Genomic DNA, 24,082 nt, shown 5'->3' on the forward strand with positions numbered 1-24,082 from the left:
GTTTCTTTTTTTTTTTTTTTTTTTTTTTGAGACAGAGCCTGGCTCTGTCCCCCAGGCTGGAGTGCAGTGGCACCATCTCGGCTCACTGCAAGCTCCGCCTCCCGGGTTCACGCCATTCTCCTGCCTCAGCCTCCCAAGTAGCTGGGACTACAGGTGCCCGTCACCACGCCCTGCTAATTTTTTTGTATTTTTAGTAGTGACAGCGTTTCACTATGTTGGCCAGGATGGTCTCGAACTCCTGACCTCGTGATCCGCCCACCTCGGCCTCGCAAAGTGCTAGGATTACAGGCTTGAGCCACCGCGCCCGGCCAAGACGGGGTTTCACTGTGTTAGCCAGGATGGTCTCGATCTCCTGACCTCGTGATCCGCCCACCTCGGCCTCCCAAAGTGCCGGGATTACAGGCGTGAGCCACCGCACCCGGCCTAAAGAATTTTTTTCTAATCATACCGATGCCAGCACAATCTTTGGTTTTCCAGTGAGATAAAAAATATTTTAGAAGAGATGTTGCCTTTTTTGTTTTGAATTAGATTGTACCTGATTTATGTATGTGGCTTACGCCTGTAATCCCAGCACTTGGGGAGGCTGAGGCAGGTGGATCACCTGAGGTCACTAGTTCGAGACCAGCCTGGCAAACATAGTGAAACCCCGTCTCTACTAAAAATACAAAAAATTAGCTGGGCGTGGTGGCAGGCGCCTATAATCCCAGCTACTAGGGAGGCTGAGGCAGGAGAATCGCTTGAACCTGGGAGGTGAAAGTTGCAGTTAGCCAAGATTGTGCCATTGCACTCCAGCCTGGGCAACAGGAGCAAAAAACTCTGTCTAAAAAAAAAAAAAAAATCTGATACTGATTATATTATATGGACTTAAAACTTTGTACCTGAATGAGGACAAAAAATACAAGTTGAAGACACGGCTATATCTTCATTCCCATGCTCTTTCCCAGAATAAGTAGAAAGATAAATGTCTTCCTATACCTTATAATGACTCCACTGTTCTAAACTATATATTTATGCAAGGAGTAGTTTGCCCTACTATATAATTACTGTTAGAAGAACAGAAGTATGTATCCAAAACAGAGCAACTTTAACGAGCAAATAGGCTTTAATTATTGTGAGAACTTCAGCAGGTGTAGCAACCCAGGACCCAATTTTAAAACTAGAAGCACTGAGGATGAGCAGTGAGGATAATTGCTTGAACCTGGGAGGCAGAGGTTGCAGTGAGATCACTCCACTCGCTGCGCTCCAGCCTGTATGAGAGAGCGAGATTCTGTGTGTGGGGGTTGGGGAGTAGATTAGAACATGTATTTCAGCTGTGGAGAGGAGCGAAAATTGCACTATCGAAAAATTGTTTTGCTCTGATGCAGTGGCTGACACCTGTAATTCCAGCACTTTGGGAAGTCAAGGCAGAAGGATCACTTGAGCCCAGGAGTTTGACACCACCCTGGGCAACACAGTGAGACCTTGTCTCTCTCTCTCTTTTTTTTTTTTTAAAGAAAATTAAAAAGTTGGTTTTTGTTTTTGTTTGTTTTGTTTTGTTTTTGAGATGAAGTCTCACTCTGTTGCCCAGGCTGGAGTGCAGTGGCGCCATCTCGGCTCACTGTAATCTCTGCCTCTGGGGTTCAAGCAATTCTCCTGCCTCAGCCTCCCGAGTAGCTAGGACTACAGTAGGTGCACACCACCACGCCCAGCTAATTTTTGTACTTTTATTAGAGATGGGGTTTCACCCTGTTGGTCAGGATGGTCTGAAACTCCTGACCTCAGGTGATTCACCCACCTCAGCCTCCCAAAGTGCTGGGGTTACAGGCATGAGCCACTGCCCCCGGCCAAAAGAATTGTTTTTAGTGACTGGGTAAAAGGCTTAATTGTATTACCTTTTTAAAAGTCTGTGCGATAAAAAATAAAACTCAGATAAAGTAGAAGGCAACAGTGGGAAGTCATGAATATAAATAAGGGCTTAATATAGTGAAATATCTAAACTTTATTAAAGGTAGTACCTAGGCTTTTTTTTTTTTTTTTTTGGGTAAGAGTCTTACTATGTCGCCCAGGCTGGTGCAACCTCGGCTCACTGCAACCTCTGCCTCCCAGGTTCAAGTGATTCTCCTGCCTCAGCCTCCCAAGTAGCTGGGACTACAGGTGAGTGCCACCACGCCTGGCTAATTTTTTGTATTTTGTTGTAGAGACGGGGTTTCACCGTATTAGCCCGGATGGTCTCAGTCTCCTGACCTTGTGATCCGCCTGCCTCGGCCTCCCAAAGTGCTGGGATTATAGGCATGAGCCACCCCGCCCAGCGTACCTAGGCCTTTATAGATGAGGGATCAATTTTAGTTCAAACAAATGGCACGTATATGGGTAACTAGTTGACAGTAACAAGGGCTACAGTCAAGGTGATCACAAAGTGCCATGAGTGCTTAGCCATTTTCACTGAGGGAATGAGGTGACTGCCCCTGACCCCGAGTGTCCTGCCATCCTTTTAGAGTTAAGCCAGATGGTCAGACTGCTGCAGGCTTCCACAGGATGTATTGGCCCTTGGCGTGTGATGTCATTGGCCTGTGTCAGATGGGGTCTGTGACAACCAGTCCTGGGGGCTTGTTCTCGGCCTTATTCATGCTCTTCTATCATGACATTCTTTTTTTTTTTTTTTTTTTTAGAGACAGAGTCTCACTCTGTCGCCCAGGCTGGAGTGCAGTGGCGCAATCTCGGCTCACTGCAAGCTCCGCCTCCTGGGTTCACGCTATTGTCCTGCCTCAGCCTCCCGAGTAGCTGGGACTACAGGCACCCGCCACTGCGCCCGGCTAATTTTTTTGTATTTTTAGTGGAGACGGGGTTTAACCGTGGTCTCAATCTCCTGATCCCGTGATCCGCCCACCTCGGCCTCCCAAAGTGCTGGGATTACAGGCTTGAGCCACTGCACCCAGCCCGTGACATTCTTATGAGAACCCTTGGGAGAAATTTTTGATTTTGGTGTCAGAATTTCACCTGAAGGATTGGTTTGTTTTCATTTTTTGAAACTTGAATTATGTAACTGTTTTCATCTTAGTGATGATTGCCAAAAAGTTTAGAGACAGATAGATGTATGGGCCGCCTCGACTAATTTAGACATCTTCCAGGAAAACATTTCTGTCTTGTCATCTGTGGCTCTGCTTGTGGGGTTTCTCCATGTTTCTTTTGTTTGTTTTTGTTTACTTATTGTTAAATTATTATTATTTTTTGAGACGGAGTCTCGCTCTGTCGCCCAGGCTGGAGTGCAGTGGCGCAATCTCGGCTCACTGCAAGCTCCACCTCCCAGGTTCACGCCATGCTCCTGCCTCAGCCTCTCCAAGTAGCTGGGACTACAGGCGCCCGCCACCACGCCCGGCTAATTTTTTGTATTTTTAGTAGAGACGGGGTTTCACCATGGTCTCGATCTCCTGACCTCGTGATCCGCCCGCCTCGGCCTCCCAAAGTGCTGGGATTACAGGCGTGAGCCACCGCGCCCGGCTATTTATTCTTTTTAAGCAGTTAATACCACTTTTGGAAATGTATCACAGAGAAGTAACCCAAAAGAAGATAGTCCTTACAAAATTATTTATAGCTGCAGTGCACAACAGTGAAAGAGGAGAAGCAACTCAAATGCACAGTGGTAGAGGAGAGTCGAATAAGTCAGTTAATATAATGGAATGTTACAAAGCCACCAGAAAGGATTCAGTGGGTTAGATAAATAGAAATGTGCATAAAATATGTAAATTATCAAAACATGCATTAAATCTATTTAAGAATATGTAGATATAGCAAAAAGAATGAGCTGGTCATGGTGAGACTGCTAGGTGGGAAGGGGTCCTGGGAAAAACCCCAACCGGCCTGTACACTGGGGTGGAGCCTCCCGGAAAAACTCCAACCGGCCTGTGCACTGGGGTGGAGCTTCGGGAAGCTGTGCGGCCTTTTGTAGCGGGGAGGAGCCTGGCCCCTCTTCTTTCTGTGTAGAACCTGGGATTCTAGCTGCTGGCGGGAAGCACTGTAGCAGGGACTCTGGCCTTATGAGAGTCCCTCTTTCCCCCTTTTCTTCCTTTTCACTCAATAAAGCCCTGTCTTACCATTCAAACCGTCTGCGAGCCGGGGGCAGACACTCTTCTGTCTCCTGCTTCCAGTCCTGTAAAGATGCCAGGATCCCCCAGGGCATGGCAGGCACCCTCAAAGGTAGACATGGTTGAGGCCCTAATGGGCTGTCTCCAGCCTGCTGACGGGGGTGGCGGCTTCTCCCAGGCTGCCACTGGCCAACCCACTGTGCTGCAGTCCACCTGGTGCTGGGTCTGTGGTGCTGGGGCTGTGGGGCACAGGCCTTCAGGACCCACTCCCTTTCCCGCCCAGAAGGTCCAGGCCTGGCGTCCTTATGTCCCCTGGAAAGCTCACTCCCATCCTCAGGGTAGCAGGGCAGTTGCACGCTGGGCTGGTTTGGGCCTGTCCTGGGACACCCCTGCAGGCCAGGTGCAGCAGGGGATGTGGCTTTGAGGGGTTGCTGTGGGCAGATTAGCGTGGAGCTGGGTTCTGGAAAGGAGTTGCCGCGCTGTCTGCCAGGGCCCCTCCTCTGAGACAGCGGTGCCTTGTGGGACAGTGCACCAAAGTGTCCTGGGCACGAGGGGTCCCTGCGCCCCCCACACACTGACCCCATATTGGGGGGCCCTGCACTCCACACACTGACAACGCATCGGGGGCCCTGGACCATCCATGATGTTGCCATGCCCCTAGCTCTGGTGGCACTGGGACCCTCCAGGATGGGCTGAGCAGGGGCCCGCCATCAGTGCGAAGCCCAGCACCAGCGGGAGTGGCCCTAGGCAGGGGGCAGGGAGTGACACCCAAGGGGACCTGCCCCAGCCTCCTCTTGTACGCTGGCGGTTCTCGTTTTCCTTGGCTGAGGGAAGTGGTCTCTCCCCGCTGAAACCTGGGGTCAGGCTGAGTGTGGGAGGAAAGGTGGGTGGGGAGTGAACAGGACCCCAGACCTTGGGAATCCTGAGTTGGGGGGCCAGGCTCTGCCTACGACGTGCCTGGGGGCCCGGGCTGAACCCCCTCCTGGGGAGCCAGGCTCACAGGTTGTTCTGTGGGATTCAACAGGGGACAGCGTCCTGGCCAGGGTGAGGAAGGCCATCACCCCGGGGTCTGCGAGAGGCAGCTGCCTGGCCCTCCCCCCCACCCCGCCCTGATCTGCTGCAGCCAGTCCCTCCGCCTTGGCCGGGACCCGAAGTCCGACCGCCATCCCTGGGGCTCCCCTGCCAGGCTGGCACCCCCCGCTTAGAGGCCATCCCCACCCCCTCCATCTGCCCCTGTCTTAGCGACAGCCACCTTGTCCTGGTGCCCTGGTTGAGGGGAGGAAGCTGTCCTTGCACCCCTGGTCTCGGGCGCAGCCTTAGCGCCGCATCAGAGCTGCCCGGCCCCCCTCTGCTGGCCATTGTCGGAAGTGCAGCCCGGCGTGAGCACTGACTTTCCCTGGAGATGGGACCCAGGGCAGCACCACTGGAAACAGGGAGTCCCCCACTCTCCCCTGATAGCGGCAGTAGTAACTGCGGACCATGCGGACTCAAGAGAGCCCCAGCCCATGTCAGCCCCAGGAGCCAAAACCGAGTCAAGGGCTCGGTGCGGGGACCAGCTGGGGGCAGGCCTGGGGAGCCTGGATGGCAAGTGGGGCAGGAAGGCACCCATTCCGGGACTGCCTGGGCCTGCAGGGGGTCTCCAGCTAGAGACGTTGGGTGAGGCGGGGCGCCCGCCCTCGAAGGGCTGAGTGACAGGCCTGCTCTGGGGGGTCCGCTCAGCTCACACTGGCTAGATGAGGGTGGAGTCCAGAGGCCTCCCCGTCCTGCTGGCTAAGGGCCTGGGCCTCAAACAGCTGCTTAATGAGCGCCGACTTCTGCTCCAGCTGCATGACGCGCCCACTCTTCTCGGTCACCTCCTGGGTGAGGCGTCGGTTCCGCTCCTTCAGCATAAGGATAGTCTGCTGCTGCCAGCCTGGGAACGAGGTGGACGTCAGGGCAGGGCAGAGGGGCCGGGAGGAGGACGTAGGCAGGGCCCGGCTGGCACAGACCGCAGCCAGCAGCTCCCCCACGCACCGGGCCACCTCCTGTACCTTAGGCAGTAGCCGCCCCAGTGGGCGGGGGCTCCCCGCAGCCCCAAAGTCGGCGCTGGCTCTGCTCTGGCCCAGGCGGCACTGGCGCTCCTGCACTGGTTGCAGCTGCTGCTGGTACCAGTCGCGGCCCCGCCATCATCTCTAAACTCTGCAGCAGCACCTCCTTCTCCTGCCTCAGCTCCTTCATCTGCTTCAGCAGGCCGCAGTCCAGACGCTGGTGATGGTGTGCCTCCGACTTCCCCTTGGGCACGGGGGAACCGTCGGGCATCCCCTGAGTCCGCCTCCACGGCCCTGCAAGCCGATGAACCTGTGTCCGCGCTCGCGCTGGGACTCGGTTCCAGCGCCGCGCTCTGGGTCCGCTCTGGCTCCGCGGGGCAGGACGCCGCCTCTGCGGGGGGTGTACAGCTGCTCCGGGCTGCGGGCTGCGCCGCCTGGACCTGGGCAGGGGCTTCTCCAGGACTGTCCGTGGCTCGTTGGCCAGCGTAAACACCAGGCGCTGCGGCAGCGGGTCCCCAGGCTGGGCCGGGGTGCACGTGGGGTTACCGGGGCCGCCGATGGCGCTCAGCAGCTAGGTGCGCAGTTTGGCCACATAGCGCTCAAAGGTCAGGCAGTCGCTGGCCGAGGCCACCTGGCGCAGGCCCTCCAGCATCCCGCGGGGCAGCTCCTGCGCGTCGGTGCCCCGCCAGCGGGACTGGCTCTGGCGCAGGTGCACGCAGCCGTGCCCCAGGCCGTCCAGGATGTCCAACAGGATGCGCAGGCTCTGCAGGAAGGCGCACGGCATCCCCTCCGTGTTGGGCGCGGAAGCGGTGGGGGGAGGCACGTGGCCCCGCTCAGCCGTGGCAGCCCCAGCCATGGGCGCCTGGGCTCGGTCCCAGCGTCCACCTGCGTCCGTCCCCGTGCGGTCCCACGGCTGGACCAGCCCAGCCCACTGCAGTCTCAACCTCTCCGGCTCAAGCCATTTTTCTGCCTCAGCTTTTCGAGTAGTTGGGACTACAGTCACGCACACCTACGCCGGCTAATTTTTGTATGCTCGCATCCAGTACAAAGATGCTTTGTGTAGTAGCCACATTTCTAAAAAGCGGTATGCAAATTGAGATTGTCGAAAACATTCTAAAATGTAACAGAGGCACAGAAGCAATAAAAAGATACTTTATCAGACAACTTCTTCCTTCTCCGTGGAGCTCAGAGGCAGCTTACGTTATGATTAGAAGTGTGGGCTTGGCCAGGCGTAGTGGCTTACACCTGTAATCCCAGCACTTTGGGAGGCCAAGGCGGGCAGATCACCCGAGGTCAAGAGTTCAAGATCAGCCTGGCCAACATGGTGAAACACTGTACTAAAAATACAAAAATTAACTGGGCGTGGTGATGGGCGCCTGTAATCTCAGCTACTTGAAAGGCTGAGGCAGGAGAATCGCTTGAACCTGGGAGGCGGAAGTTGCAGTGAGCAGAGATCAGGCCACTGCACTCCAGCCTGAGCAACAAAGAGTGAAACTACATCTCAAAAAAAAAAAGTGTGTGGGCTTTACAGTCAGATAGACATGGTTTCAAATTCCCACCCTGCTACCTGCTGTCTATATGATCTTGGGCAAATCATTTAACTTCTCTGAACTTCAGCCCCCTCATCACTGAAATGGGTAATATTAATAAGAGTATCCATTGCTGCTGGATGCGGTGGCTCACGCCTGTAATCCCAGCACTTTGGGAGGCCGCCTGAGGCAGGCGGATCACCTGAGGTCGGGAGTTCGAGACCAGCCGGCCCAACATGGAGAAACCCCAATGCTACTAAAAATACAAAATTAGCTGGGCGTGGTGGCACATGCCTGTAATCCTAGCTACTCGGGAGACGGAGGCAGAAGAATCACTTGAACCTGGTAGGTGGAGGTTGTGGTGAGCCAAGATTGCACCATTGCACTTCAGCCTGGGCAAAAACAGTGAAACTCCATCTCAAAAAAAAAAAAAAAAAAAAAAGAGTATCTATTGCATAATCTGAGGATTAGAGAAAAGTGCTTGTAGGGTACACTGTGTAGTACCTGGTTTATGGGTCTGTTTTCCATGAGTATGAGATAATATTTACTAAGTTATTATACACTAAGTTAACTGCTGGAAAAGGAGTTAGTGAGGATTCCTTCATAACTTTAGAGATGAAACATGATTTTCCTATTGCTTCTTTTTTGTGATTCTTTTCTCCTGGGAAATACTGTCTTTTCTGCTTCGTAGACATCATTGAAATGGATTCCAAGCGTGTGCCTCGAGCCAAGTTGGCCTGCATCACCAAGTGCAGCAAGCACGTCTTCAATGCCATCAAGATCACCAAGAACGAGCCGGCGTCAGTGGATGACTTCCTCCCCACCCTCATCTACATTGTTTTGAAGGGCAACCCCCCACGCCTTCAGTCTAATATCCAGTATATCACGCGCTTCTGCAATCCAAGCCGACTGATGACTGGAGAGGATGGCTACTATTTCACCAATCTGGTGAGTAAGTGAGTTCTTGGCGTTGTGGAGAAGGACTAGGAAGGTGGTGGTTTTTGGGGATGTGACAGGTCACTCACGCCCATGACAGGTGAATGCTTCTGTGTGAGAAGGCAGCATGGCTGAGGAAGCTCACTTTGCATCAGGGAGCACAAGGACCAGGCCGTACAGACACTCCGCCTCTCAGCACTTGATCAGAGATTGTGTTCATCCTACGGAAACAGATGACATGTGTTGGGCATCACTCCCCATGGTCCTGGGTAGAAGAGTCCTTCACTTGGCTGGGCTTTTTCAACCATGAATAAGGCAAATTATATATAAGTTAATAATGCCATTTCGAACCAAGACAGATGGCAGCTAAATGAAGTTTAATTAAAGAATGAGTGCTGGGGCCCTTTTTATTGGGTACTGCATCTACTTTGACCACAAAAGACAAAGTGACCCCAACTTCAAGAACAGGCTTTGAGATTGAAGAAAGAAACAGAAGCTTGCCAAGGAGAGAGCTGGGCTTTCCAAGTTACCTGGCCTTAAAGATGCTGAAGCTGTTCAGAAGTTCTTCCTTGAAGAAATACAGCTTGGTGAAGAGTTACTAGCTCAAGGTGAATATGAGAAGGGTGTAGACCATCTGACAAATGCAATTGCTGTGTGTGGACAGCCACAGCAGTTACTGCAGGTCTTACAGCAAACTCTTCCACCACCAGTGTTCCAGATGCTTCTGACTAAGCTCCCAACAGTTAGAGAACTGTAAGTGCTCAGAGCTTGGCTGAAGATGATGTGGCATGAGAAAGAAATGTCAACATAATAAAATCTCTGTTAAAAATATTTTAAAAATTCTTGGTAGTTGAGCAGCTCTGGGGGAATAAGGGCATATATGCTTGTTATGAACTACACTGAAATCTACCAAAGTTAATGTTTACTTTGTGTAGGTCCATTTGTCTATTTTATTTATTTTTCCCAGTGAAAAGTGTATTTTGATAGAGAAGTTTTCATTTTATAAATACACTATGAGTTACTGAAAATTCATATCATGGATTTCGTTTATTCCTGAAACATAGTTAAACTGTACATATGACATGGCTTATGTTAAAAATACCCAGTGCTCAGTTTTGAAAGATAGGCACAAAAAAAAAAAGGTATAGGAGAAACTGAAGAATGTACACTTTTTTAACTGGCACATTTTGCTGTAAATCCGGAAATTTGATAGACTTGATTGTGTTTGTGAAAACTGAGCATTAAAGATTTTGATTGATCATTTCTTTCAAAAAAAAAAAAATGAGTGCTTTGAATCAAATCACTCTTTTTTTTTTTTTTTTTGGAGACGGAGTCTAGCTGTGTCGCTCAGGCTGTAGTGCAGTGGCGGGATCTCAGCAGGGGTCAGCAGGTGTTTTGCGGTTGCTGAATTAACTTGAGGTGAAGATATAAGACTTCAAGCAGCACTTCCTGATTGGATGGGTTACTGCATGGAAACCTCGCCCAGCCCAATAAAGAAGGGCTTTTTTTGTCTTTTTGAAACAAGGTCTCACTCTGTCACCCATGCTGGGGTGCAGTGGTGTGGTCTTGGCTCACTGCAGCCTCCACCTCCCAAGCTCAAGTGATCCTCCTGCCTCAGCCTCCCGAGTAGCTGGGACTACAGGTGCACACCACCCTGCCTGGCTAATTTTTTGTAGAGATGGGGTCTATGTTGCCCAGCTGGTCTTGAACTCCTGGGCTCAAATAATTCTCCTGCTTCAGCCTCCCAAAGTGCTGGGATTAAAGGCGTTAGCCACTGCACTCAGCCCACCAGAAGGGTCTTAATGACACAGAGTAAGGGCAGGCTGGGTCCATGGGGCAAATGTCTCTTCAGTTGGTGGAGAAAAGTCAGAAACTGGGGGTCTGTAATGTGGCATAGAGACCCTGGGAAAGAGAAGACCCTGGAGGCAGGAGGAGCCCAGGCTATGAGTCAGTGGGATTTTTGTGGGATATTCAACACGAAAAAGAAGTCAGATGCTGCCCCACCCTCTGACTCAGACTGGTCCATGGGCTGTGGCCATCCTTGAGTCACCATGAGAGATGGCCATATTGGAGGGTCACAGTATCCACCCTCTGGGCATCTATCCCAAATCCTCCTGAGGCCTTTATGTGGCCCTCTGTGTCTCTGCCATTTTTTTTTTTTTTTTTTTTTTTTTTAGACAGAGCCTGGCTCTGTTCCCCAGGCTGGAGTAGAGTAGCACGATCTCGGCTCACTGCAACCTCCACTTCCTGGGTTCAACTGATTCTCCTGCCTCAGCCTCCTGAGTGGCTGAGATTACAGGCGCCCACCGCCACCCCTGGCTAATTTTTTTTTTTGGATTTTAGTAGAGACAGGGTTTCACCATGTTGGCCAGGCTGGTCTTGAACTCCTGATCTCAGGCGATCCACCCACCTCCCTGCCTCAGCCTCCCAAAGTGTTGGGATTATAGGCGTGAGCCACCGCGCCTGGCCTGTCTCTGCCTTTGACCTGAGAGCAAACCAGGTCGCCTCCAGATCTGTATGTTCAGTGCCAGGCCTGACCCTTGTAACTGGCTCTTTTTTCTTTTTGGAAACAGTGCCTCACTCTGTCGCCCAGGCTGGAGCGCAGTGGCACAATCATAGCTCACTGCAGCCTCCACCTGCTGCCCTCAAGCACTCCTCCTGCCACCCTCAAGCACTCCTCCTGCCTCATCCTCTTGAGTAGCTGGGACAACAGGTACGCGCCACCACGCCTGACTAATTTTTAATTTTTTTGCAGAGACGGGGGCGGTCTCACTATATGGCCCAGGCTTGTGATCAGCTCTTGATGGAAGGAGGTGGCTTCTAGCTGGGCTGTGCCACCCCAGGCTGTGGAGTTCCAGGTGAACCTGGTCCTGACAGGAGTCAGGGCCTTGGGTCTCAGGCCAGGTTGTGGCGCGGCCTTGCTGAATCCTATCACTGTCCCTGCTGAGCAGCCATACTGGGCCCTGTGGCCACAGTGGTCTATGGTTCAGATGGGTGGTCCTGACAGCACGGTCTACACAGCGTCTGACTCACTGTGTGACCTGGGCAAGTCCCTGGCATCTCTGCACCTCAGCTTCCCAGCTGTACAATGAGGTGGGGTAAGATTAGATCAGTATTTTTTCTTTCTTCTTTTTTATTTCTTAGGAGATGGGGTCTCGGCCAGGCACAGTGGCTCGCACCTGTAATCCCAGCACTTTGGGATGCTGGGGTGGGAGGATCACTTGAGGTCAGGAGTTTGAGACCAGCCTGGCCAACATGGTGAAACCTCGCCTCTACTAAAAATACAAAAAATTAGCTGGATATGGTGCTGCATGCCTGGTCTCAGCTACTCGGGAGGCTAAGGCATGAGAATCGCTTGAACTCAGGACGTGGAGGTTGCAGTGAGTCAAGATTGCAAGATTGACTCCAGCCTGAGCGACAGAGCGAGTCTCTGTCTCGGAAAAAAAAAAAAAAAAAGGCCGGGAGCAGTGGCTCACACCTGTAATCCCAGCACTTTGGGGAGCCAAGGTGGGCGGATCATGAGGTCAGGAGTTCGAGACCGGCCTGGCCAACATGGGGAAACCCTGTCTCTACTAAAAATAGAAAAAATAGCTGGGTGTGGTGGCAGGTGCCTGTAATCCCAGCTACTTGGGAAGCTGAGGCAGGAGAATCCCTTGAACCCGGGAGGCGGAGGTTGCAGTGAGCCGAGATCGTGCCACTGCACTCCAGCCTGGGCGACAGAGCGAGACTCTGTCTTGGAAAAAAAAAAGAGATAGGGTCTCATTCTGTCATCCAGGCAGGAGTACAGTGGCATAATCATAGCTCACTGCAGCCTTAAACTCTTGGGCTTAAGTGATCCTCTGACCTCAGCCTCCTGTGTAGCTGGGACTACAAGTGCCTACTACCATGCCCGGCTAATTTTTAGAAAAAACTTTTTGGTCTATGGCCATACCACCCTGAATGCACCTGATCTTGCCAGATCTCAGAAGCAAAGCAGGGTTGGGCCTGGTTAGTAGTTGGATGGGAGAAAAAACTTTTTGTAGAGACAAGGTCTCACTATGTTGCCCAGGTTTGTCTCAAACTCCTGGACTCAAGCAATCCTCCCACTTAGGCCTCCCAAACTGCTGGGATTAGAGGCGTGAGCCACCACACCTGGCCAATCAGTGTTTCTTTTTCTTTCTGAGACAAGAGTCCTGCTCTGTCACCCAGCCTGGAGTGCAGTGGTGTGATCTCGACTCACTGCAACCTCTGCCTCCTGGGCTGAAGTGTTCCTCCCACCTCAAACTCCCAAGTAGCTGGGACTACAGGCGTGCACCACCATGCCAGGCTAATTTTTCTTTTTCTTTTTTTCTTTCTTTCTTTTTTTTTAAGACAGAGTCTTGCTCTGTTGCCCAGGCTGGAGTGCAGTGGCACAGTCTTGGCTCACTGCAACCTCTGCCTCCCAGGTTCAAGTGATCCTCCTGTCTCAGCCCCCCTACTAGCTAGGATTACAAGCACGCATCACCATGCCTGGCTAATTTTTGTATTTTCAGTAGAGATGGGGTTTTGCCATGTTGACCAGTCTGGTCTCCAACTCCTGACCTCAGGTGATCTGCCCACCTCGGCCTCCCAAAGTGCTGGGATTACACGGGTAAGCCACCGTGCCTGGCCCTAATTTTTCTATTTTTAGTTGAGACAGGGTTTCACCATGTTGGCCAGTCTGGACTCGAACTCCTGTTCTCAAGTGATCTGCCTGCCTTGGCCTCCCAAAGTGCTGGGATTACAGGTGTGAGTCTCTGCGCCTGGCCCAATCAGTGTTTCTTAATCAGGTGCACATCATAGTCACCCGTGAGTAATTTCCCCCAAGTCCCATCATACACCTGAATCAGAACTATCATGCCAGGCGGCCCCCAAGTGCCTGGTGAAAGGTTCTGTATACTGCAGATGCCAGCAGAACGGAGGGGGTCCGGCCAGGCTCTGGCAGTGCCCACCTGCCTCACCCCTGTCGGTCACATGCTACCCCTCTGCTACCCAGGAGGCCTCCATGATCCTCCCTGAGGCCCAACCTGCCTCTTGTCCTTCTAGCTGACCTCATACACTCATTGGTGCTACGGCAGGGCCTCACCTCTGTAGGGGACCTGCAGGTTTCCGGGGGCCTCTTGGGGATACCTGTCCTCGTTCATGGAGACCTCAGGCTCCCTGGGGAGGCACCAGAGTGGAGAGGGGCTATATTTTTTTCAAGGTGGTAAGCCATCTATTGCATGCCCACCTGGACCACATCTATCTCTGCCTTTAAAAAATTTATTAAAATTTTTTTTTTAGAGACAGGGTCTTGCTCTGTTGCTCAGGCTGGAGTGCAGTGGTACAATCATAGCTCACTGCAGCCTCCAACTCCTGGTGTCTCTGTCTTTTTCATTTTTTTTTTGAGATGGAGTCTTACTCTGTCGCCCAGGCTGGAGTGCAGGGGCGTGATCTCAGTTCACTGCAACCTCCGCCTCCTGGGTTCATGCAATTCTCCTGCCTCAGTCCCCCAAGTAGCTGGGATTACAGGTGCCCACAACCACGCCCAGCTAATTGTTGTATTTTTAGTAGAGATGGGGTTTCACCATGTTGCTCAGGCGGGTCTTGAACTCCTGACCTCAAGTGATCTGCTTGCCTCCCAAAGTGCTGGGATTATAGGTGTGAGCCACTGCACTCGGCTCTACCTTTTTTCAAAAGGAACAGTCTCTAGTCCCCATGGGGCAGGAGGGTGGCTTCCTCACCTCCGACTTACCTGGTTCCTTGGCATCATTGCAGATTTCTGCAAAAGGTCTGAAAAAGAAAGAAAGGGGTGGCAGTTAGAAAATGAGGTTTTCCCCTCCTTTTTTGAGATGGAGTTTCGCTCGGTCACCCAGGCCGAAGTGCAGTGGCATAATTTTGGCTGACGGCAGCCTCCACCTCCTGGGTTCACACCATTCTCCTGCCTCAGCCTCCTGAGTAGCTGGGACTACAGGTGCCCGCTACCACGCCCAGCTAAGTTTTATATTTTTAGTAGATACGGGGTTTCGCCATGTTGGCCAGGCTGGTCTTGAACTCCTGACCTCAGGTGATCTGCCTGCCTCTGCCTCCCAAAGTGCTGGGATTACAGGCATGAGCCATTGCGTCTGGCCATTTTCCCCTCCTCACCTGCTCCCTGAGATGTGCTGCTGCTGCTGCTGCTGCTGCTGGGGAGCCTGGTAACACCCAAATAAAAATGGGGAACACACCGTCCCGACAGAGCATTCCCCATATAGGCCCTGGACGATAGACCTGGGCTGGCAAATCATTCCTCTGGGTCTGCTGTCCTCATAAAGCGAGGATATTGTCTGACCAAGTAATCAGAAATGTGTGCCCAGATTTATGCAAGTGGATAGTCATCACAGCATTATTATCAATTATTATTTTTGAGACAGTCTCACTCTTTTGCCCAGGCTGGAGTTCAGTGGTGCCGTCCTAGCTCACTGCAGCCTCAAAGTTCTGGGCTCAATTGATCCTCCTGCCTCAGCTTCCCAGTAGTTGGGAATGCAGGTGCACGCCACCATGCCCGGCTAATTTATTTTTTAATTAATTAATTTTTTTTTTTGAGGAGTCTCGCTCTGTTGCCCAGGCTGGTGTGCTATGGCATGGTCTCAGCTCACTGCAACCTCCACCTCCCGGGTTCAAGCAATTGTCCTGCCTAAGCCTCCTGAGTAGCTGGGATTACAGGTGTGAGCCACTACACCTGGCCATTTTCCTGCATTTTCTAGTTGTTACTTCGGGGGGCGAACTATCTGTGGGAGAAAGGGAAACCTCCACTTTTTGATTTTGAACAATTTGGGTTTTTTTGACACATGCAAATATTATCTTAATTTAAAAAAACATGTAGGCCAGCACAGTGGCTCATGTTTGTAATCCCAGCACTTTGGGAGGCCGAGGCAGGCGGATCACTTAAGGTCAGGAGTTCGAGACCAGCCTGGCCAACATGGTGAAACCCTGTCTCTACAAAAATACACAAATTAGCCGGGTGTGGTGGCGGGCGCAAGTGATCCCAGCTATTTGGGAGGCTGAGGCACAAGAATCGCTTGAATGCAGGAAGAAGAGGTTGCAGTGAGCTAAGATGGTGCCACTGCACTCCAGTCTGGGTGATAGAGCAAGACCTCATCTCAAAAAAACAAAGAAACAAAACATGTAATACAACATTGAAGGCGGGCTGGGCACGGTGGCTCAAGCTTGTAATTCCAGCACTTTGGGAGGCTGAGGCAGGAAGATCACCTGAGGTCGGGAGTTTGAGACCAGCCTGACCAACGTGGAGAAACCCTGTCTCTTAAAAATACAAAATTAGCTGGGGTGGTGGCGCATGCCTGTAATCCCAGCTACTTGGGAGGCTGAGTCAGGAGAATTGCTTGAACCTGGGAGGTGGAGGTTGCAGTGAGCCAAGACCGCCTCATTGCACTCCAGCCTGGGTAACTAAAGCAAAACTCCATCTTAAAAAAAAAAGAAAAGAAAGAAAGGCCGATGTGGGAGGATGGCTTGAGCCCAGGAGTTCAAGACTAACCTGTGCAATACAAAAAAAAAAAAAAAAAAGTGTCTGGGCGCAGTGACTCACGCCTGTAATCCCAGCACTTTGGGAGGCCGAGGTGAGTGGATCACCTGAGGTCAGGAGTTTGAGACCAGCCTGACCAATATGGTGAAACCCCGTCTCTACTAAAAATACAAAAAATATTAGCCACGTGTGGTGGCGTGTGCCTGTAGTCCCAGCTACTCAGGAGGCTGAGACAGGAGAGTTGCTTGAACCTGGGAGGTGGAGGTTGCAGTGAGCTGAGATCGTGCCACTGCACTCCAGCCTGGGTGACAGAGCAAGACCCTGTCTCAAAAAAAAAAGAAAAAAAAAGTAATCACTGAGACTATGGAATTATAATTATTTTAAAAAATATAATAAACATTCATATTTATACTTAAACATATTTAAATACAAACATTTATATTTAAATGTTAAAAATCAGAATTGTATAGTCAGAAAAAGTCAAATTTAATTAAAACATGTTTTTGTTTCTTCCCCAAAGAACAAATTTAATATCTAAAAAAAATTCTTTAAAAATAAGTAAATGTCTGTAAGTGTTGAAGTTGTATGTTTCAGGAGAGAGGCAGGAACTATTGTAGCACACCTGGGTCTGGATCCCAGCTGACCCACCGTGACCGTGACTTTCACCTTCCCCATGGCCTCGCCCTCTCTGTTCCCCGTTCCAGAGGCCGGGCACTCACTGCAGCTGGTTAACGATGACCATGTGGACATGCTCTCGGGCCTTCAAGATCTTCTCCAGCCAGTGGATGTCGTCCATGTTGGGGTTCCGGAAGGGGATGTCATCAGGTAGACCTGTGACCTCCACGGTGTCTGGGCTGTCCCGGATCGGTTTATAAGGGACCAGCACCGGCCGGTTCAGGCAGGGCCTCACCTAGAGGGCATAGGAGGTCACGGTGAGGAAAGATGTCTCCTGTCCAAGGCAAAGCCCTCTAGGGAAAGGGCTGGAGTCTGGTCTGCCCCAGCCCAGCAGCCATCACACCCAGAGAGTTTAAAAATCAAGACACAGGCTGGGCGTGGTGGCTCACACCTGTAATCCCAGCACTTTGGGAGGCCGAGGAGGAGGATCGCTTGAGCCCAGAAGATCAAGACCAGTCTGGGCAACATGGTGAAACTCTCGTCTCTACTAAAAATAGAAAAATTAGCCGGGAGTGGTGGCGCAGGCTTGTAGTCCAGCTACCTGGGATGCTGGGGCAGGAGGATTGCTTAAGCCCAGGAGGTGAAGGCTGCAGTGAGCAGACATCGCACCACTGTACTCCAGCCTGGGCAACAGAGTGAGACCCTGTTTAAAAAAAGAAAAAGAAAATCAACATACACAAAATGTGGGTCATGGGCAGAGCAGCCATGTCCCCAGGGAGGAGGCAGGCCAGCTCGGGGCTCCTGAAGGCGAGGCTGGCTGCGGAGGGAGGGAGGGCCTCCCCCTTCCCCCGGGAGGAGGGCTTGGTGTGGTGACCCTGACCATAGACACTGACTGTATTTCTCGTTGAAGAGTTCCTTCACCTGCTCCTGCAGGATCAGCTTCTCCCCGAGTCTCTTGGTGTCATCTTCATCTAAAAAGGAAGACAAGGGGGCATGAGAGTTGGCACCAGCTTGGCCACCAGACCTGCTGCTTCTCCCACCAGGCATCCCTGACCTGCCAAAACATTCTCTGCAGGCCCTGCCTACTCCCATGCAGCTGTTTGTTTGTTTAGTTACTTATTTTATTTAATTAACTAATTAATTTATTTTTTGAGACAGTCTCGCTCTGTTGCCCAGGCTGGAGTGCAGTGGCGTGATCTCAGCTTACTGCAACCTCCACCTCCCAGGTTCAAGTGATTTTCCTGCGTCAGCCTCCCAAGTAGCTGGGATCACAGGCATACACCACCATGTCTAGCTAATTTTTGTATTTTTTAGTAGAGACGGGTTTTCACCATGTTGCCCAGGCTGGTCTCAAACTCTTGGGCTCAGGTGATCCACCTGCCTCAGCCTCCCAAAATGTTGGGATTACAGGCATGAGCCACTGTGCCCGGCCGTAGCTGGTTTCTAGCCCCAGTTGTTGGTCTGTCCATCCATCCATTTTTCCTTCTTTGAGACGTGGTTTTCGCTCTGTCACCCAGGCTGGAAGGCAGCGGTGCAATCAGATAGCTCACGGCAGCCTCCAAATACCAGGCCCAAGTGATCCTCCTGCCTCAGCCTCCTGAGTGGCTGGGAATACAGACGTGTGCCACCATGCCTAATTTTTTAAATTTTTGGTAGAGATGGAGTCTCGCTATGTTGCCCAGGCTGATCTTGAACTCCTGGCCTCAAGCAATCCTTGTCTTGGCCTCCCAAAGTTCGGGAATTACAGGTGTGAGCCACGGTGGCCAGTCCATCCCACATTTTCTTACCAGTGTCCCCAGCATAGGCCCTGTGTTGGGCACAAAGCAACCTAAAGAGGCAGGGCTGCTCCCCTGAGGGTCTCCCAGCCAGAGGGGGTGTCACCTGGTCACCAAAGTACAACAGACACACTTAAGAGACAAGGGGCATGAATGAGGATGCCCACCCTGTCTGGACAAGTCTGGGGAGACCTCCCCCAGGAGAGCAGGATGCTTGAATGGGCTCTCAAGGCCTGACATTGGTGGCTCATGCCTGTAATCCCAGCACTTTGGGAGGCAGAGGCAGGCAGATCACTTGAGGCCAAGAGTTCGAGACCACCTGGCGAACATGGTGAAACCCTGTCTCTACTAAAAATACAAAAAGATTAGCTGGGCGTGGTGGCAGGCACCCAGCTACTTGGGAGGGTGAGGCAGGAGAGTCGCCTGAGCCTGGGAGGTGGAGGTTGCAGTGAGCAGAGATCACGTCACTGCACTCCAGCCTGGGAGACAGAGACCTGTCTGAAACAAAAGTGAAAACAACAACAAAAAAATGGGCTCCAAAAAGGCAGGTAGGAGTTTGTGAAGGATGGAGTGGCAGTGGGAAGACACCGGGGCAGAAGGACCCAGCCATGCACAGGCACTCAGGGTGAAAGATCCTGTGCTGGCCAGGTGCGGCGGCTCACACCTGTAATCCCAGCACTGTGGGAGGCAGAGGCAGGCAGATACTTGAGGCCAAGAGTTCGAGACCACCCTGGCCAACATGGCGAAACCCCGTCTCTACTAAAAATACAGAAATTAGCCGAGTGTGGTGGCGGGCACCAGTAATCCCAACTACTCAAGAGGTTGAGACAGGAGAACTGCTTGAACCCGGAAGGCAAAGGTTGCAGTGAGCCGAAATCGCTCCACTACACTCCAGCCTGGGCGACAAGAGCGAAACTCCGTCTCCAAAAAAAAACAAACAACAACAAAAAAAAAACAAGAAAGATACCGTGTCCTGGAAGTGGCTGAACTTGGGGGTGGTACAGGGGAGACAACTGATGGGCCTAGCGGGGTCCGTGCACAGGGGCTGGTGTGACTGTGCTGGGCTGTTGGAAATCCCCTGACTGCTCGCTGGCCAAGGTCTGTGAATGGGAAACAGACCGTGTCTGGGAGTGTGTGGCCTATGCATTCTCCTTGCTCACGGCCCCAGGCAACCGTCACGGCCTATCTGCTGCTTGAGCCCCGGCATGCTCCGCTCTCCCCTCCTTGTAGACTAGAGGAGCTGCTGGGGTCAGTTAGCCCTGGAGACAAGGCCTGAGCTGGGCTGTAAGGTTGAGGGGTGGTTGGGCTGGAGATGGGGTCTGGGGCAGAGCTCTGCAGCAGTCTGTGGGTTTGTGCCAGGGATGAGGATGGGGCTGGGATTGCAGGAAGGGTGGTTTGCATGTCCAACGGGAAATCTCAGAGCTCTCTGAGAAGCATGGGGTCACATGGGCTGGGCCTCTGGAACAGGCGGGTTGGGTAAGGGTGAGATGTTGGGGGGGGTGGAGCTAGAAGCAGGCAGGGAGCCAGGGCCAGATGAGGCAGGGCAGAGCAGACTGATGAGTCATTGGAACAAAATGACTCCTGTTTTTTTTTTCTCTTTGTTTTTCCAAGACAGAGTCTCACTCTGTTGCCCAGGCTGGAGTGCAGTGGAGCAGTCTTGGTTCACTGCAACCTCTGCCTCCCAGGTTCAAGCCATTCTCGTGCGTCAGCCTCCTGAGAGCTGGGACTACAGGCGCCTGCCACCACATCCAGTTAATTTTTGTATTTTTAGTAGAGATGGGGTTTTGCCATGTTGGCCAGGCTGGTCTTGAACTCCTGAACTCAGGTGATCTGCCCGCCTCGGCCTCCCAAAGTGCTGGGATTACAGGCGTGAGCCACGGTGCCCAGCCTGGCTCCTGTTTTTTGAGACAGGGTCTCACCCTGTTTCCCAGGTTGGAGTATAGTGGTGCCATCATGACTTACTGCAGCCTTGAACTCTTTGGCTCAAGCAAGCAATCCTCCCCACTCAGCCTCTCTAGTAGCTGGGGCTCCAGGCATGAATCACCGTGCCAGACTAAGTTTTTTTTTTAAATTTTTTGTGGAGAGAATCTCTGTTGCACAGGCTGTTCTCGAACTCCTAGGCTCAAGCGATCCTCCTGCTTCAGCCTCCGAAAGTGCTGGGATTACAGTTGTGAGTCACTGTGCTTGGCTCTTTTAATCTTGAAAACTCTGGGAAGAGCTCACTTCTGTTTAGGAGGCTGCCTTGGGAACTGCATCTGCTGGGCTGGTGCTCTGTGCTGCTTGGAGTCTGCTGACCCTGTCTGGGTGGCTTGGCCTCCCGTGCACAAGCTGCCAGAATGGAGGCCCCATTCCCAATGTGGGGGCTGCCCCAAAGAGCAGGGAGCTTCCCACAGGACAGAGGCTGGGCACCTGCTTGGCCTGGTTCCTCCTTTTCCCAGGGCTCCAACACCCACCCCCTCAGGTCCTCCCAAACCTTGCAGGTCCCTGCAGGTCCCTGGCCTGGTCTGTCCACACCCACACTCAGGAATCTCCGCACATCTCTGAGTTGCTGCATCTGTTTTCAGGCACGGCCCGCCAGCCCCCCGGGTACCCAGAGGCACCGCAAACATCAGCCATTCCAGACAACGTCCTCCTCCTGTGTCCCTATCTCGTGGAGTAATGCCTCTAATTCAGCCACACCAAGACCCCACGCTCCACATCCCCTAGAACCCTCATCTTCTCCTGTGGCCCAACATGGCCCTTCCTTTCAGGACTAGGATGTGGGAAGGATCAAGGCCACCCTTGTCCAAATCCCGTGCAGACAACGATGATGGAATCCTGGGCCCAAAGACCAGCTCCTAGAACCTGCAGGGAAGCAATGGCACATTCCATCTGTCCCCATGCCACTGAGGAATCTTTGGTGGCAGGATTCTCAGCAGGCATGGCCGTGTGTGCACAGAACAGAGAAAGGATGGCCTGGACCACACACATCACTGTGTGCAGATGCTTTCCTAGACACTGCAGCCAAGGCCACAGAGGCTCAGAGAGGTAAAGAAACTTGCCCAAGGTCACACAGCCACTAAGCACCAGGAGTACTCTGTGTCGACCCCAAAGCCCTGGTCTTTCCACTCTACCATGAGCCCTGGGTTTCCTGATGTCTCAGATTCCCCTACAGCTCTTCTTTCTTCTTTCTTTCTTCTTTCTTTCTTTCTTTCTTTCTTTCTTTCTTTCTTTCTTTCTTTCTTTCTCTTTCTCTCTCTCCTTCCTTCCTTCCTTCCTTCCTTCCTTCCTTCCTTCCTTCCTTCCTTCCTTCCTTCCTTCCTTTCTTTTCTTGCTCTGTCACCCAGGCTGGAGTACAGTGGTACGATCTTGGCTTACTGCAACCTCCGCCTCCTGGTTTCAAGCAATTCTCATGCCTCAGCCTCCTGAGTATCTCGGATTACAGGTGCCTGCCACCATGCCTGGCTAATTTTTGTATTTTTAATAGATACAGGGTTTCACCATGTTGCTCAGGCTGGTCTTGAACTCCTGGCCTCAGGTGATCTGCCCCCCTCAGCCTCCCAAAGTGCTGGGATTATAGACGTGAACCACCATGCCCGGCCTCCCCTACAGTAGCTGTAGAAGAAGGCTTAATCTTTAAGATAGTTTCCTCTAAATCTGTTGCTTTCAGCCCACAATGCCATGCCTCTGTCTTCTCCTATGCTGGGACAGAGCAAGACTCAAAGTCAGAGCTCTACGAAGCCTACGAAGGTTAGAAAGAAGCTTAGCAGGCCCCTCAAAGATGAGGCCCAGGCCGAGCATAGTGGCTCACGCCTATAATCCCAGCACTTTGAGAGGCCGAGGTGGGTGGATCACTTGAGGTCAGGAGTTCCAGACTAGCCTGGCCAACATGGTGAAACCGTGTCTCTACTAAAAATACAAAAAATTAGCTGGGTGTGGTGGTGCGTGCCTGTAATCCCAGTTACTCAGGAGGCTGAGGCAGAAGAATCCCTTGAACTGGGAGGTGGAGGCTGCAGTGAGCTAAGATCACGCCACCGCACTCTAGCCGGGGCGACAGAGCAAGACTCCGTCTCAAGAAAAAACAAAAACCATGGGACCCCAAACTCACTATGCCAAAGGGAAATGTTAAGCTTGGGAACTGAGTCATGCAATAGCCTTTTGTTCCTAAGTAGATGACTGTAAGACAGAAGGTCACCTATCTCCCCTGGTGGCTTGCCTCACCCTGGTCATGTAAATTCACAGCTTATCTTCACAGGCAGGGGACAAAGACGAGAATAGAAATCATCGCTCTGTCCACCCAAGACAAATGCGTATTTGACTTCCTCTATTTTGTTTACGTTATCTTACGTAAAATGCAGATTTACTGAGCACAGGACGGATACGTCATTAACTATTCCTCTTCTCCTTCTATTTTTTTATTTTTTGAGACAGTGTCTCACTGTTTTCCAGGCTGGAGTGCAGTGGCATGATTTTGGCTCATTGCAGCCTCCGCCTACTGGGTTCGAGTGATTCTCATGCCTCAGCCTCCAGAGTAGCCAGGATTACAGGCACCCGCCACCATGCCTGTCGAATTTTTTGTATTTTTAGTAGAGGTGGGGTTTCATTATGCTGCCCGTTATGCTCCTGACCTCACCTGCCTTGGCCTTCCAAAGTGCTGGGATTACAAGCGTGAGCCACTGTACCCAGCCCCTCTTTCCCCTTTAAATACCAAAGTCCTCAAAAACCTCTCTGGAAAAAAGCACAGGCCACAGACCCTATTGCAGCTTGCGTCTCTTTTTCCTGGCTGTGTCCTCCCCCATGGCAAAATAAATCTCTAAATCGATTGAGACCTGTTTCAGGCACTTTTTGGTTTACATGGCCCACTGGAGCCTATAGCAGGGATCCTGACCCAGCTGGGAGTCAGGGAGGGCTTCCCAGAGGAGGTGACCGCCACACGGGGCCCAAAGCTCTAAGGATGTGGGCTCATCTGCACGCTGGGGCTCATCATACGGACCTCCAAGGCAGTTGGGAGTGGCAAGTAAGACACAAGGAAACTGGTAGTATCCTGTAATTTCAGGTGCTCAAGAAGCATTAGCCAATCAGGAAACTTCCCCTGTTCTGGGGAGAAGTGCAACCCTAAACCAGGCTGCGACTAACCAGGAGTGACATTACGGGGCAGTCACTACCACACTATGGCAGCTCTACATGAGGCACAGGTCCCAGGCGGTGAACCAGAAGTGGTGGGAGTGTGCGTGTCAGGAAAGTGGGGCTGGGCTGGCTGAAGGGGCTGGCGGTTTGGGGAGGTGTCTTGACCACCTCCAGAGTGTGGGAGGGGTGGAGTGGGGCTAAATGCCTTTGTCAATAACACCAAGAACTGGCCAGATGTAGTGGATCATGTCTGTAATGCCAGCACTTTGGCGGGCTGAGGCCAGGAGTTTGAAACCAGTCTAGGGAACATGGCAAGACCCTGTCTGTACAAAAAACAAACAAACAAAATTAGCTGGGCATGGTGGTATGTGCCTGTAATCCCAGCTACTTGGGAGGCAGAGGTGGGAGGATCGCTTGAGCCTGGAAGGTCAAGGTTGCAGTGAGCCATGATTGCACCACTGCACTCCAGCCTGGGCAACTGAGCTGGACCCTGTCTCAAACTAACAACAAACAAAAATTAAAAAATAAAAAACAA

At 52.0% G+C, this 24,082-nt stretch overlaps 1 protein-coding gene and 1 pseudogene across 1 annotated transcript in view; both read right to left on the reverse strand.

The window, feature by feature from the left end:
- Positions 1-3,380: 3,380 nt before the first annotated feature.
- Positions 3,381-7,220, reverse strand: LOC116809560 (suppressor APC domain-containing protein 2-like; annotated as a pseudogene).
- Positions 7,221-9,247: 2,027 nt separating this feature from the next.
- The window catches only part of LOC116810412 (general transcription factor II-I repeat domain-containing protein 1-like), a 61,081-nt gene continuing 46,246 nt past the window's right edge, over positions 9,248-24,082 (reverse strand). Inside the window, exons 10-14 of the mRNA XM_058437409.1 lie at positions 17,588-17,637; positions 17,268-17,369; positions 16,771-16,961; positions 14,285-14,322; positions 9,248-9,325 (exon numbers count right to left, since the gene is read on the reverse strand). Of these exons, the coding sequence (XP_058293392.1) occupies positions 9,315-9,325; positions 14,285-14,322; positions 16,771-16,961; positions 17,268-17,369; positions 17,588-17,637 (392 nt within the window). The 3' untranslated portion in view covers positions 9,248-9,314. The remainder of the gene's footprint in view (positions 9,326-14,284; positions 14,323-16,770; positions 16,962-17,267; positions 17,370-17,587; positions 17,638-24,082) is intronic.

The sequence above is a fragment of the Hylobates moloch genome, unplaced genomic scaffold (genome assembly GCF_009828535.3).
Source record: "Hylobates moloch isolate HMO894 unplaced genomic scaffold, HMol_V3 SCAFFOLD_1, whole genome shotgun sequence".
NCBI classification, from domain to species: domain Eukaryota; kingdom Metazoa; phylum Chordata; class Mammalia; order Primates; family Hylobatidae; genus Hylobates; species Hylobates moloch.